Source organism: Marmota marmota, unplaced genomic scaffold (genome assembly GCF_001458135.2).
Source record: "Marmota marmota marmota unplaced genomic scaffold, marMar, whole genome shotgun sequence".
In the NCBI taxonomy this organism is placed as follows: Eukaryota; Metazoa; Chordata; class Mammalia; order Rodentia; family Sciuridae; genus Marmota; species Marmota marmota.
Window position 1 is genome coordinate 255,426 of NW_026005679.1, and position 17,191 is coordinate 272,616.

General features: G+C 32.7%; 1 protein-coding gene across 1 annotated transcript in view; it reads right to left on the bottom strand.

Moving 5' to 3' along the window:
- The window catches only part of LOC107160840 (zinc finger protein 239-like), an 81,440-nt gene that overhangs the window by 34,237 nt on the left and 30,012 nt on the right, over window positions 1-17,191 (bottom strand). The window contains 1 exon segment of the mRNA XM_048797581.1: window positions 2,589-2,715. Within this exon segment, the coding sequence (XP_048653538.1) occupies window positions 2,589-2,715 (127 nt within the window).

The window sequence follows — 17,191 nt, forward strand, 5'->3', positions numbered from 1 at the left end:
AGTAGAGGATAGGAAAGGCAGCAGAACACAACAGACACTAGTATGGCAATATGTAAATCAATGGATGTGTAACTGATGTGATTCTGCAATCTGTATATGGGGTAAAAATGGGAGCTCATAACCCACTTGAATCAAAGGGTGAAATATGATATATCAAGAACTATGTAATGTTTTGAACAACCAACAATAAAAAATTAAAAAAAAAAAAAAGTCAATTACATTAAGAGTCAATCTTGCTGGGTGTGGTGGTGCATGCCTGCAATCCCAGTGGCTTAGGTGGGTGAGATAGGAGGACTGTGAGTCCAAAGCCAGCTTCAACCATAGTGAGGTGCTAAACAACTCAGTGAGACCTTGTTTCTAATTAAAGTACAAAATAGGGCTGGCAATATGCCTCAGTGTTTGAGTGCTCCCAAGTTGAATTCACTATACCACCAAAAAAAAAAAAAGAGAGAGAATCTTTTAAATAGTTTATGGAAATAAAATCCCAAAGGGACCAGGTAAAAAGAACAATAAAAAAATGTTAATAGTTATTAAATACTGGAATTTTTTTCTATTATAATTAGTTGGGACTCCAAAGGAAATTTGTAACCAAAAATTCGTCAATGTGACTTCAAAGCCAGATTTAGAAACTTAGCAAGACTCTGTTTCAAAAATAAAAATTAAAAAGGGCTGTGCATGTGGCTCAGTTGTTAAGCATCCATGATAGAAGAAAAAAGGCCCTATACCACACAAAGTGATTTAATAAGCTAAGAATAACACAAAACAACTATCAAACACTCAATATTATTTTAGCAAGAAGAAATAAATTACTTTAAAAGTTGTATGGAGTATCCAGGGTACATAAATAACTAACCATTCAAAATAAAGAAAACGTATCCTGATATAAAAATAATGAAAGCTACAATATTCAATAGTTTTATTTCAACATGAAGTTAGATGAGTAAGACATATGTAACAAAACTGAGAGTAATTAGCCCTCAATTTTAGGGCAAGCAAGAAGAAATGGTGTCTGAGATGGAAGGGTGACAGACACATGAGCACTTGTTTTGGGGATAAATAAATTTTATTTTTGTGTAAAAATAAACTTTCTAGAAATATGTTACAAAACAATTTGAATGTAAGACTGTAGGTTTAAGTATAAGTAAGTTAGTTAATGTTTTTTATCAAAATTAAAATTTGAAAAATATATAAAAGATAAATAGAATTGTGGAAATCTTTGTAAGCTACCTTTGAAATACTTAAGTTTTACTCCTACATAAAAGAACAAATGCATTTATGTAGAGATGATGAATATGCTAGTAATTCTAGCTGCTGGGAAGGCCGAGGCAGGGAAATGGAAATGGAAATATAAAACCAGCTTCAGCAACTTTGCAAGAATCTGTTTCAAAATAAAACTATAAAACTGGAGATGTATCTCAGTATTATAGCAACCCTGATTTCAATCTGCAGTATCCATACACATTTATATGTATTTATATAATAAAATTTAGATAAATTATATGAATAGTCAAATAAACAAAGTAAACAAAGTACTATATATAAATCATAAACAAAACAGGGATAATATTTACACAAGTATGTAAAAGCATATATAACTTAATTGAAAATAGGCACATGGATTATGTGTATTTTAATTTTACTTAATATTGTCCTAAAGCAAGAAGTCATGAATATTTCTATTCAGTTATAACATACGGGTATAAAAATGAAAAAAAAAAGCTCTGATAAAAAAATCTGAATAGATAAACTATATTAGAGAAACTGTTCTACAATATTATGTATTACAATGGATTAACTTAGAATTATTCAGACATATGCACAGATTTTCTAGTGACACCCCCGTGCACACCCCCACCCCAGGAAGATCAATAAACTTCTGTCAGATAATGCAAATCCTCAAAGGCATTAGGGAGTACTTTGTTAATTTTAATGTAGTGAGATTATTGGAGAACAAGAAGGAGCTTCTAGAATTAGGAAGCATGGTAAACACAGGGCAGGGTATGCTCTTAACTGATTGCAAATAAATAAATAAATAAACCGAGGTTTGTATAAAGCATTTCTGTTGAATTTTGGCTTCTCAATTAACATTTTAAACTGTGGCTTCCTCTTTGACAGTTTATTATTTTTTTCATTGATTTCTACCCACTTGGATATATCATTGGTGTCAATTTTTTTTTCAAATTCTACAGTTATTTCTTGGGACAGAACAGTGACCAAGGCAGACTTAAATACAGCAAGACGGCTTTATTGGAAAATGGAATATGACACATTTTGGTAATCTCATTGTAACTACTGATGTTTCTTAATGTTGTCCTCATTAGGGAGAAGCACTAATATACTTTGGAAGCATTCTCTAGATTGTGAGGACTGCTTTGAACTATCAAAACTGTAAAGAAAATATAGATTAAACATAAAAAAAAAAACTTTAGATAACATTTTCTTTTCTACACCAATGCCTGATCTTTATTCTAAAAAGAAGGATCTGAAATTTTATCATGTGGAATGGAAGCTGCCAAGATATATTCTACAAAGGAAGAAAAATACCTATTGATAATGAATTAGGGATTCAGAAGGAAATTTATGCTCACCCAGAAAGACCAGGCTTCTATAAATCTCTAACATCACATCTCTATATAAATTCTGCTGAGAAGGATTCAGGTATTTCCATTCCTCTTCAGAGAAATCAATGGCCACATCCCTAAATGTTAATGGTTCCTGAAATAAAAATGAATAAATACATATAACATCAACCTTATGATCATGGTTGGCAGAGTTTTAATTTGACTAAAGTTGTAATAAATTGACAGTTTTAACTTGTCACAAGTTGTAATAAATTGATGATTTTAATTTGACACAAGTTGTAATGAGAGTTAGAAGAACTGGCTCTAACATAGGAGAGTGACCTCAAAATTCAATATACTTTTCAACAGAGTGGTGTACTCTAATGTATTACCTATCTTTGAGGAAAGAAAATGCATTCAAAAGAGAATGAAATAAGTACAAAATAAACAAGCAACAAAAATATCAGTGTATATACTACACTTCCATGAAATAAAATGCAAAATTAAGGCAAACATCAGAATATATATCTTAATTGTTATGTTTATATTTTATAAGATAAATTATGCATATTTCTCAGAAGAGAATTTTATATTGAGTTAGAAGAGTGCTTCTCAATTTTAATGTGTACAACCATGAATTGAAAAATTTATTAAAGAACAGACTGTGATTCTGTATTTCTGGGGTGCAGTCTAGTTTGAATATGCATCAAGCTCTCTAGTGATGCAAATGCCAATGGTCCAAAGAAAGCTGATGAATATTACTGAAGTAGAACACTAAAGAAAAAATATTGCTCATAAATTCAAATTTTTAAAGAATTTATGCATTTTATTATTATACCATGTTGCAATAAGAATTATTTCTGCATTCAAATATACAAATAACAATACAAGAGTTTTTCATACCTTCATGCATAAAACTCAAAATAATCAATGAAGCACATGCCTGTAATTCCAACATGGGAGGATGAGGCATCAAGATGGCAAGTTCAAAGCCATCCTCGCCAACTTAGTGAAGCATTAAGTAACTCAGAGAGATCCTGTCTCTAGATAAAATATAAAAAAGGGCTGAGGATATGACTTAATATTTAAGCATCCCTGGTTCAATCCCTGGTAAGAAAAAAAAAAATCTATGAAACCAGGAATACTTTTAATTTTTGAGGACATTTTTTTCAAACCTCCAGTATATGGTAGTTCCTTGGGTTTGCCCAAGTTTATCTGACCTATAATTTATCAAAAAAGTAATACAAAGGTTAAAATAAAGTGTGAAATTAAAAGAAATTTCAGAGCAGGGTGGTCAGTTATTTTAACTAAGAAAGGAAATGGATACACGTTAAAAAAAAAAAAAGCAGGAAATCAGATTGATTGAACTGATTAAACACATGAGGCAAATGACTGCCACATTGCAAGTGTGTATCTGAGCATTCTGGTTCCCATGACCTCAGAAAATGAAATGAAACCTCCATTCCTATCAGAGGTGAGAAAACATGTCTTCCTCCCCAAATCCCCTTCTTTGAACCAAATTTTAAAAAAATAATTTGTATTAGACACAGCAGGGTGCTATGAGATGAGAGTCCCCAATGGCAGGCAAAGTATCCCAACTGCTGCCTGGTAAGATTCAACTCCTTCCAGATATTAAACTATAAACAATGTGTGATGTGAACCCAAGGGAAAGGACTCTCATGTCTTTAGATCTGTTTATGACTTGACACTAAAATTCAGATGTGAAAGAAGAGATTAAAATTTCTTACTTTGCCACTGGGCCTTCACCCTAGATGTGTGCTATGGTTGTCTATTTTTTTTTTTGTTGTTGTTGTTGTTTGTTTGGTTTGTTTTGTTTTGGTATAGAGTATGATGTGAGTTTAAATACCAGTAACATATTTTCATGTATATATGCATGTCTACATAATTAAAAATCATTTAATAGGACTTTCAACATTAAATCAGGAAAAATAAAAGTAGTATTTCTTGCATTCTAATTTCTACTCAGATAATTTGAAATCAGCATGTATTAAATTCTGGCACCCTTTTTCCATTGGGTATATTTGTTGATGAGCTATCAAATATTAGAATTTATCCCAAACAGAATAATTCAGGATTAAAATGGGTAAGCACAATTTAGACTGGGTTTAGCTGGGCTATACTGATTTCATCTAGGCTCCTTTAGGCATATACTCTGCTACTTAATATGGTAGCCCTGTGGTCCACTGTGGCATTTTCATTCTCATTCACGTGACATCTTCTCCTTCTTAAGCCTAATCTGAGCTTCTTCACCTTGAGATGTTAGGCTTTACAATAAATAATCAGGGAGAATTCAAGACATTTTAGGCATAGGCATTATACCAGTACATTTACATACTCGCTCTATTTTGCTGGCTGAAATATATAAGCCATTCTAGATTTAAGTCTTGGCAAACATATACTTGTCAATAAGAACAAATACTAAAGAACATTGTCAATGGCCTGGATACAGGGGATGATGAAAAACTGGAGTTTTTGCAGTTCATATCCTTTTTCCTTTCCTTTTCTTTTTTTTTCTTGAGAGAGAGAGAGAGAGAGAGAGAGAATTTTTAATATTTATTTTTTAGTTTTCGGCGGACACGATATCTTTATTTGTATGTGGTGCTGAGGATGGAACCTGGGCCGCACACATGCCAGGCGAGCGCACTACCTCTTGAGCCACATCCCCAGCCCTTTCCTTTTCTTTCAGATGACATTTATGTAACTATTCTCAATTCATAAAATTTTATAAGACCATATGTTCTAAGAAGCTAGCCAGGTTTGAGATTCAGAATCACTACAGCCTGACTCAAAAACTCAAAGATTTTGCTAGGCCACAATAATCATGCAACTTTTCTAGGAATTTGTGGAACTGAAGAACGACAACTTTGTAATAGAAGCACAATTCTTTTTAGCTTCACATCCTTTACTAGTTTTTACTATTAAAAAACTTTCAAGAGAACACTGAAGACTCTTTTAAAATAGGGAAAAGTTTAGGTAAATAGATTTGGGCTATGTTTAGGAAATGAAGGTAAATGATTCATTTGTTTATTTCTCATTATGGAATAATAGTTAAAATGTACATAACACACATAATATATCTGCATCTTCTTTCATTCTTTTTTTTTTACTTGCAGTCTACTTATAATTTTTAAACTATGCTAAACCTAGAAATTCTTTGTATGGAATAATTTCTTAGTATGAAAACAAGAGATCAAGATAGATCTACTCAGAAGAAATTTCCTCCATCAGCCGTTTGTTTTAACAGCTGGGTATATAAGAAAATCATCCTTTTATTTATTTATTTATTTTCCAAAATGAAAACCCCCTTTTTTTAAGAACCACCACCTAAAAAGGCTAAAATGCGCAAATTTTCAACTGTGAACTAATGGTTCTCAGTCTGGTTGAAGTGTACAGTCACCTGAAACGCTCTTCAAATTCCCCTAATCCAAATTTCATTAAAATAATTTAATCTCTATTCCTGGAGAGAGGGACTTAGGATTCAGTGGGTTTTTTTTTTGTTTGTTTGTTTGTTTTATTTTAATTTGGAAGAAATTAGCATGTGTAGCAAAACTAAAATCCAATTCTTTGAATGAACATCTTTTAATGAATGTGTTGCAAATACATGTAAGATACTTGGTCATGACTTTGGCCTTTCAGACTCACCCAATTTGTTAGTCAGGGTTTTCTAACTTTAAAATGTACCTGTGATATTCAACTAATAAAAAGAAAAATCTTATTTTGAATGAAAGTTCTGGAGATTTTTGTTGATAAGTAATTGGTATTTAAAATTTATGCCTGAGGTGAGGCAGCACATTATGGCAGGAGAACATGGAAAGACTAAATTTAAATACCACAAGGGATCCACAATTTCCTTCAAGTCCTTACTCTACAATGAACTAAACAACACTCACCTATGCCTTACCTGTAAATTTCCACCACATCCAACACCCTGTGGACCAAGCTATAATACATGAACCATTAGGGGTCAGTTATCCAAACCAAATGATCTTCATTTTATAACTGATATCCTTTGCATAAATTGATCTTTGATAGCCATTTTTTTTCTCATTAAACCCAGTTAAAACTTATTGAGGCTGAGCACAGAGGCATATGCCTGTAATCCCAGTGGCTAGGGAGGATCATGATTTGAAAGCCAGCCTCAGCAACAGGGAAGCACTAAGCAACCTGGTGAGACCATGTACCTAAATAAAATAAAAAATAAGGCTGGGGATGTTACTCAAAGGTTAAGTGCATTGAGTTCAATCACTGGTACCAAAAGATATGTGTTTAGGCAGGGTGAGAATACACCATGCACAGGATGCAGTCCTTAATGCCTATCATGAACAATATCATTGCAGAAAAGAATTTTATTGGGGAAAATTATTACAGAACGTGTTTTAAGTGATGTGTTATGATGCATGCCAGTAATTCTGGAAACTGAGAAGGCTGATACAGGAGAATTGAAAGTTCAAGACAGGCTTGGTAACTTAATGAGACCCTGTCTCAAAATAAAATGAATAAATAAGTAAATAAAGCTATAACTCGGTGGTTAAAGCACCACTTGATTCCATTTCCAGTATGGAGAAGAATAAACAAACAAACAAACAAACAAATAAATAATAATAGAATGCTTACCAAATTGTGAGTGAAATAAAAAGACTTACATCCAAGTGTTAAAACACGGATAAATGCCTGGGAATATTAAAATATTAAAATCTAAAGTATGGGCTGGGGTTCTGGCTCAGTGGTAGAGTGCTTGCCTAACATGTGTGAGGCACTGGGTTCGATCCTCAGCACCAAATAAGAATAAATATATACAACTTGAGATTTGAACCAAATCACAAATTGTTGCTGTTATTCTGATATACCTAATTATTTCACAAATATAATGTTCAAAATTTTCACTGAAATATGACATACATATAAAAAACATACAAAGCATTTATGTAAAGGTTCAGAAATTATCTAAAATTAAACATATTTTGAAAAGACAGAATAAATCACTTTCTCCATCTATGATATCCAAAATCAAACAGGATCTTAAGAACCAGCACAGAAATGTTTTCTCACATAAATATAAAATGTATATAAATAAAGTTATTGTTATAACAGTTATCTAGATTCAACATCTGCTTATTACAATGACATATTTATTTCTTCTATGCTTCTAATCATTCCCCAACCTAGACCAGTCCCACTCCTTGTATATTCATTCTTTGGTGAGATCATATGTACATATCTTGAATGTCACAGATATCAACTGTACAGTTTTGACAAACACATTAATAAAAACCTTCACTGCTTTTTAGCACAGAATATTTACATCATCTCAAGAAAACTATATTCCTTCCCACAAAACTTTTTGTTCCCTAGAAGCAAGTTACTATAGTGAATATTTTACCATACCTTCATTCTGCCTGAAACCATGTAGTATAATTTTAAATCCAGGTGCTAAATTATATTTATCTATAAGAATCAATCAGGGTGTGTGTTTCAATAATGTGTTCCTTTGTATTGATTACTACTATTATATTTTATGGATGCACTACAAATTGTTCATTTCAACATTCAAGAACATTTGAACTATTTCTTATTTTGGACCATTAGGACTACAGGGCCTATGAAACTTCTTAAACAAATAACTATCCTACTCAGTTCATTCTTTACTAGTCTTTCAATGACACTCTATTCTATTTTTAGTTGTTGCTATGAGGATTATAATTTGCATCTTAACATTTCAATTTGATTAGAGTCAATATTATATGAGTTTTCTAAATACAAAAAATAAAAAACCTTACCACAGACTGTTTATTTTCTTGTATCCTTTGTGCAACTACTATAAATGTCTACATTTATCTATACATTGTAAGTCCCAAAATATACTCTAAAATTTGTGTTCAAATTAATCATAGGTTATAAAAAAAAAAAATCCTAAGAGAAGGGCTAGGGTTGTGGCTCAGTGGTAGAACACTTGCCTAGCATGCATGAGGCACTGGGTTTGATCCCCGGCACCACATGGAAATAAACAAAATAAAGGTATTTTGTCCATCTGCAACTAAAATATATATTTAAAAAAATCTAAGAGATAAAAGTATTAATCATAAGACTGCTAATATATGTCAGGCATGGTGGCACATGTGTAAGATCCCAGTGACTAAGAAGGGAGGAGGATCATTAGTATAAACCCAGCCTCAGTAACTTTGTGAAACACTAAGAAACTCAGCAAACCCTATCTTTAATAAAAATATAAAAAGGGCTGGGGATGTGGCATAGTGGTTAAGCATCCCTTGGTTCAATCCTTGGTACCAAAAAAGAAAAAAAAATGCTAACATATTATAAAACTTAGGCAGGGAAGTAAAACTGTGACAATGATATGCCAGGAACGAATTTAATAAATAATACTGAGAAATAACTATAAAAATGTATTAGTGATGTTTTTGCTACAATATTAGATGGGTACTTTTGGGAAGATTTTCTATCCTATATGCCACATATTCCTTAGAATAAATTTTAAATATCATTATTTACAGGGTTAGAAACCATTTAAACAGAGGGATATATTATTTATTATACTGACTGTATTATGTTCTACTGAATATTTTGGTTACATCATTTTAAAGTTACAGGAAAATTTTACTGTGGTTTCAATGTCACTGAACACTACACAGTAAAAAGTGCAGAGATCCATGAATACCCATGGTGACAATACTCAGACAAATTAGAAATGAAAAACAGTTCTATCTGGACATAGACAAATTAAGACTTGTTTCAAGTTTTTATCTACACAAATGACAGCTCACCTTAGAGATCATTCAAGTAGAAACTCACCACCTTATTCAACTGGCCACAGACCAAGAACACACACTTGGGTGGCTTTTTCATTCCTTCCCATTTTTCCTACTTTTACACAGTTCATTTTTTTGTGACCTTGAAAATATCCACTTTTCAAACTGTTATTTCTCATTTGGGAAAAGAAAAAAATTAAGACAGCAAGAGATATAAGAAAGCTACAGTACCCCTTACTTTGACCAAGTTAAAAACATTGGAGGAAATCTCAAATAGCAGTACCTACAATTTAGAAACAAAAAGACAAAACCACCAAAACATACAAACACTTTCACTCATAATAAGAGGTGAAAGAAACATAAGCCAGCAAATTTTATGTTCTTGATCAAGTAGAACATGAAGCCAAAAAGAAATATGCCAATCTAAAATAAATAAATAAATAAAAGTCTGATAAATTTCAATCAGGTCAGTCCTACTCTTTTGCTCATTTCAAATAATAAAATGTATTCCACTTAGTTTTAGAAAAAAAGATTTCATAAAAACCTACCACCTTAGCATGATTCAGTTCGGTCATATGGTCAATTTAACTTACAAAACCAAAACAACAACAACAACAAAAAGGCTGGATTCTTATTGATACTAAATAACAGCTTAAAGCAATAGAAACACATTCTTACATAATTATAGATGTTTTCATTATCATGACAAAGGATTAATATAAAAGTATTAGCAAAACCACACTCCCTCCAGAGGCTCTTAAAAAGAATTATTCTATCTTCTGGTGGCTGCTGGTATTCCTTGCCTTGTGATCACAACTGTTTCTCTTCTAATGTGATATAGCTTTCAAAAGCATAATGATAGACAAATTAACTTTTTATAGAACATGGTGATATTGCAACAGATTGTAAGTTCCAAACACCACAGAATCTGAGAACCATAGCACAAAAGATGGCCAATCCTCCAATGAGCTTATCCTTACACACTGTATTTGACAGAATTACAGAAAAGGAAATCTCATCCACAGAAGAATAAAGAAATAGAAGGGACCCTGGGCCAGATGAATAAAGGCTAAAGATTCACAAATGTGAGATGGATAAAGAGTGGCATCATGCACTGTCTCCAAAATCCTGAAGAGACAAAATTCGTGGACAACCAAATGTAAGCAAGCTCATTAGACAGAGTCAAACCCAGCTGCGAGCCATGTCCAGAGAGCAGGTCTTATCGGTTTTGCTTCAAACTGTGAAAACTATCCCAAGCCCATGGAGCTTTGGATTTTTCCAACTAATACTTCATTCAACTTTTGTGCATATCCTAGGTCATCCTCTTACAATACATATGGTTGTGCTTATCTGAATACTGTGAATGGGGAATCTACACATGTCAGTTATCTCATTTATTCAATTTCTAAGATATTTCCCTGTACATTTTTTGTACTGATATCTTTGAAGGACACTTTTTAAAATTTTAGATCAATGTAGTGATCAAAGGTAGATCATGAAGTGGGAAGCTACATATGTAGCAAAAGGTTTACAAGGCAGAATCAATGAAGTGTTATATTATTGAGGAAAAAGGACACACCAAAAGAATAAAGCACAGTCAATGTGTTTCTAAATCCACTTCACATGAGTAAATATTTAACTGCCACATAAATATATAAATCAATACAACTTAGATAAGTTAATTCCAAAGGCAGTACACTGTTGCATGCTCATCAGGAAGAAAAACAGCAAATAAAAAGGCAAAATGTCTCAATTTTTAAAAAGATTAAAAATTACAAACATGTTTAGTGAATGAATTGTCAAACCCTTCTGTAGGCTATGCAAAATTCTTTAGCCACTTTGAAAATTGTTTTGGTACTATCTACTTACTTATACCTTATAAGCCATCAATTCTAATCTTTGATAGAATAGACATATACCATAATATTCTTAGAATGCTCCAACAGGTAGCTGCCACTGCCGCTTTTACCACCAAACTAGACTGCATTTGCCACCACCTTCCAAAATACAGGCCTCCTACATCAAGGTTCTGGTACCTAAGATTCCCACAAGCCTATGCCCAGTCCCATAACAATGTCAGTGAAAAGCATAGAAAAAAATGGCATACTTGAAAATCAAAAATACTTGAAAATCAAAATCTGAAGGACACAGTGGAAGAATAGGCAAATGGACAAAGTAGAAGAAAAACTGGTGAAGGAGAAGGAGAATGGATCTGAGGAGGAAGAAAAAACTGCTAAGGAAATAGAAGATGCAGAGATGAGATAAAGATGGATCCCAAGTGAGAGAAGACAGGAAATACTGTGACAGCATAACACTTACACCACTGGTCTCATATTTAGAAATCCCTAAGAACCAAAAGTTAATGGTACAATCAAACAACTATGCCACACATTTGGCTTTCTACTCTTAGAGCTCTACCAGGGGTGCCACACTTTTTGTTTTTTTCTCCCAAGCATTGTAATTTCTTTCTCTCTAGGCACTGCTCATGCAACTTAAATCTGTTGTTGTTCTACTTTCTGACCTGTTCTATCTGAGCTCTCCAGCTTGTCACCAGTAACACATATCCACTCTTTTTTCTTTCAATCCATTCAACCAATCCTTTCTTTCTCAGGTAACCTCTCATAAGTGCACTCTTAATACATCAACCCTGACATTCTGAGCTATCCCTTTTTATTGTGAGCTATCTTTATTCTGCCTCAAATTTGCTTCACCAACAAAGCATTAAGCAAGACTAGGGTCATGTTTGGTTTCCCAAATAATGAGCTACTTTTTTTTTACCATCCCCCCTTTTTTGTATAAATAAATAAATAAATAAATACATAAATACATAAATACATAAACAAACCCATTTCTGTTTTTTATTTGTTTTATTTTAAAAGAAATAATACTTTAAACAGAACAGTTATAGTTACCACTAGGGAGACAGGAGGCTAGTGCACTTTTCTGTAGCATCATTAATGTTCTATCTCTTGATAAAGTTAGTAGTTATATAGTATATTCCCTTTGTAATAATTCATTGATCTGTATAGTTTTAATTCTGGTCCAGTATTAACATTGGTAAATAAGATCAAATTCATTAAATAAAAGGTGGTATAAAAGAGCAGAAGACAGAGACATTAAAATGGTACTAGAAAATACTTTGGGGCAATGGATATATTAATTGATTATTGAGCTAGTTTATGGATGTGTTCATATGTCAAAAGATAAAATTATGCACCTTAAATATGCATAGTAATTATATCAATAAATCTGAAAATGTGTTATGTGTTTAAGTTGAAGTTTAAAAGATACCATAAACTATTAAATGATAATTTTAGAATGAAAATAAACTCTTCTGATAGGTAACATCTCTATTAATAAGTGAGAATAATTTCCAGTAACTTGAATGAACAATATCTTCATCCTTAAAAATACATTAATTAGGGATAGAGATATAGTTCAGTTGATAAGAGTGCTTGCCTTTCATGCTCAAGGCCTTGGGTTCAATACCCAGCACCTCAAACACACAAAAAAATACTTTAGCTAACTGATCATGGTGGCATAAATTTATAATTCCATTGGCTTAGGAAGTTCAAAGACAACCTCAGCAACTCTGTGAGGTTCTAAGCAACCCCAAGGCATTATGTTTCTAAAGAAACATTAAAAAGGGTTAAGAATGTGGATCAGTGGAGAAGTGTCCCTGGGTTCAATCAGGTTAAAAAACAAAACCCTCCCTTTTTTTTTTTTTTCATTAAAAATTTCATGTTTGTATTATTCTAACTGGTTGTTTTTGTTTGTCTCATAAAATTAAGTAAAAAACTTTCTATTGTGACAGAGTATGTCAGTGATATTGACATATCCTATCACCTTAAGCATAATGATTATTTGAATATTCTGTTAGTGTATATGAGAATAAGATCTACCAATAGAACAATGGAAGAAAAGTGAAAGTATAAAAGTAAACCTCACACTTTTGGTCAATTTAATTTTGACAAGTTTGTCAGAGAAATTAAATGAAGAATAAGTAGATTCTTGCACAAGAATAATAAGTAGACTCTTCCACAATAATAATAACTAGTCTCTTCCACAATAAGATTGGTATAATTGCAAATTCATGTATAAAGAAATGATATTATTTTTACATGAAATTATGTACAATAGTTAACATGAAATGAATATTACACAATAATATGAGAGCTAAAGCTGTAAATATTAAGAAGAAAACTATAACACATTTATGAATAATATTTAACAGTGGATTGTTAGTTATGCTTCAAAACACAGAAAAATTCATACTTAATGCTTTATTGTATAAACAAGCAGCAAGAATTTATTTAAAGGAGAGTAAAAGATTCAGAGCCATAGATGGTGCTTTAGAGGGTCCCCAAAACCTAGGTTGGTGGTTCTGACACCACTTTACCATTGAAGCATCTGGATTACATTCCAAGTTGGACACTAGTACTATTCTTGCACTGAAAGTGATTTGTTGGTTATGAATATCATTCCTTCCCTGCCTCCAATAGTCTTGGAAATATGAGGAATGGATGATATGTTTAGAATCATAATTTTCAACACACTTAGCATAGACCCATTTGATAACAGAAGACACTGATATTCTGAAAACAAGGAAAAAGACACCTCATCAAGCCCTAAAGAGCAGACAAAATAATCCCTTGAGGAAAAAAACAAACAAACAAACAAACAACAACAACAACAAAAAAAAGCAGTCATTCATTAAATTGGTTTTTAAAAAATATTTTAGTTGGTAATGCATTACTACATTAGGAAAGAGTGATGTAAATGTGATTTTAATTTTTACAGCTGTGACTGATTGCTTTAAAGAGAATATAAAAAGCTGGGTACAGTGGTACATGCCTGTAATCCTAGAGTCTTGGGAGGCTGTGAGTGGAGGGTCACTAGTTCAAAGCCAACCAGCCTCAGCAGCTTAGTGAGGCTCTAAGAAACTCAGTAAAACCCTGTTTCTAAATTTATAAAATATATTTTTTTAATGTGGTGAAGATGTGTCTTAGTGGCAAAGCATTCCTGGGTTCAATCTGTAATGAGAGAGCGGGGGGGGGAAGGAGAGAAGAATAAAAGGAAAAAAAGGTAATCAGTGACACTCTCAGTGTCAAGAATGTAAACAATTTAAAATCAGTAGTGAGTCTATGGAAAACTCATCGAGGTTTATTAACTGATATTTGGAAAGTTAGTCTGCTCTCTAACATAGAAAAGAGAGACGCCTAATTTAAGGTGTCCCCTAAGATACAGAAGTTTCAACACTGGTTATATTTGACCTAGAGGTCCACTTTAGTGGTTGATTGGGGTTATGCTAAAGTGATAGATTCTTGAGCTGTTTGAAATGATATGTTTCCATCAATTCTTCATAAACCAGGATTAAGACTTAATAAAGCAGGAATGTAAAATCAATGACGCCTAAAGCAAAAGTGAATAAAAAAAATGGAGTGAATGAATAACAAACTGAAATTGTCAAAGATAGCTTGTAGCCATGCAAAAGTGTAAAGGTACTTGGAAATGGTGTTTTACTACCTATTGAGGCATACCATATGAAGTATAAATTCTATTCCTAGGTGTGAAGAGATAAACAAAGAACCCATTCACCTGGCTGTCTCAATTGGGAACTGTGCCAGTTACATTTTTCTTTCTCCCTAAATCTTATTTCTACATCCAAAGACACTGCTACTCTACCCTCATGCTGCCATTTTAGATTTCATTGCATCTGAACTCTACTGTTCATGTTTTTCCTTTTTCCTTCTTTGCTCTTTTCCTCCTTGCCAACATGTATTCCACCAATATTTTTTTTTATCAATAGTGACACCTACATACTCACTATCCACTAGTCTTGCATCCTGCTCCATCCATTTCCTGTCTTGTGCATGGATCAGTTTGAGATCCCCTCCACTCAGACATTAATAGTCCAGAGTGGTCAGGGTTGGGGGTTAAGTATGCAGAATATTATAAGTGCATTACATAATAATAAAGCTATAAAAGAATAATCCATCTAAAGCTGAGGTTAAAAATAAATCTACACACTTCACTAGTTAAACTAAAGCATCTAAAGTCATAAATTTCAATAATTTGGAAAAGGCAATTCTGTAAAAAAGAGAGTAAAGAACAGAGCATCCTAAGTTAAAATGAAAATTTTCAAGACATACAAAATGTACATATACACAGAGTGTCATAGGTTGGTGCTTCTGAAGACAAATTAAATTGAAACAGATATGGTAAATTTGAGATGTAGCAATCAAATTTTAATTGCACATAACGGTAATATATATGTATCTGTACAAAATGTGCCTCATTTAATGATGGGTATACATTGCAAGAAATGTATACTCTAATTTTTTTTTTAAATGCTATAGTGAATACTGATAATTTTTAGATTACAAAAAGCTTAGGCTGCATATTATAGTGACTCGAAGTTCATCACTGACCCACAGATAATTTTACCACACATTGCTGTATACTATGAAATTATAGAAATAAGTATATACCTCATAATAATATGAATAAATAGACCTGTATAAGTAACACAGAACATTTATATATTAAAAAAAAAAAACACTTGCCATTTAGACAAACTATAGAGCTGTGTGGAAATAGAATAATTTGATTTTTGAATATTTCTTCTACCAAAACTGGTTATTCAAGTTTCTTCCTTTTCACTTGGTACCTCTATTATTTTCTTTTTATTAAAAGTGCTTAATTATATGTGAGGTTATTAGTTGTCCCACCTTGTCACTTCTCTTTGTACCTTTTAATAGTATCATTTAGGAATACAATTTTTATTTTAATGCTGCCCAATTTATAAATTGGAAAGAATGACATTCTTTCCAAAGAATAGTGCTGGGACAACGGAATATTTGTGGAAAATATTATTATATGCTTTTTTTTTCTTTTTGACCAGGGATTGAACTCAGGAGCACTCATCACCTAAGCCACATGCCCAGACCTATTTTATATTTTATTTAGAGACAGGGTCTTTGTGAGTTGTTCAATACTTTACCATTGCTAAGGCTGGGTTTGAACTCTGGATCGTCAAGTTTCAGCCCCCCAAGCCTATGGGATTACAAGTGTGCACCACCATATCCAGCTATATATTTTCGTAACATCAGATATTAATTATTTTTAGAAATAATATATTCTTCAATGTAAAGACAGAATATAGCTGGAAATGGTATTATGCTTGTAATTCAAAAGACTTGGGCGGCAGAGACTGAAGGCTCAGGAGTTTAAAGACAGCCTCAACAACTTTGCAAGGCCCTAAGCACCTTGAGGAAATTTCTGTATCAAAAACAAACAAACAAACAAACAACAACCAAAAAAAACATTAACTGGTCTGGGGATATGGCTGTGTCTTAAGGGTATATCACCCCTAGGTTCAAACCCTGATATCTATCTGTCAAAAGTTACAAAACAAGGAATTTATGCTAGGTGCATTTGTACATACCTTTTATCCCAATAGCTCTGAAGGCTGAGGCAGGAGAATTTTGAGTTCAATGGCAGTCTAAGCAAGATGCGTTGCTAAGCAACTCAGACACACTTTCTCTTAAAAAAATTGTATAAAAAAGGGCTGGGGATATTGCTCAGTGGAAATATTTCACTAAGATAAATCCTCAGCACCAAGAAAAGGGATTCATAGTAAAAATGTCATAGTATATGCATCTAATGCCATTTTTGAGAGATTGATACAGGGGGACTGAAATTTCAAGGTCAACCTTGAAACTTGTTTCTACATAAGATTAACAAAATGGCTGGAAATGTAGATCAGTGAAATGGCACCCTCAGTTTAAATCTCAAGAACCACAAGCACAGTAGTTATTTACTTTGAAAAAGTTACACAAATAT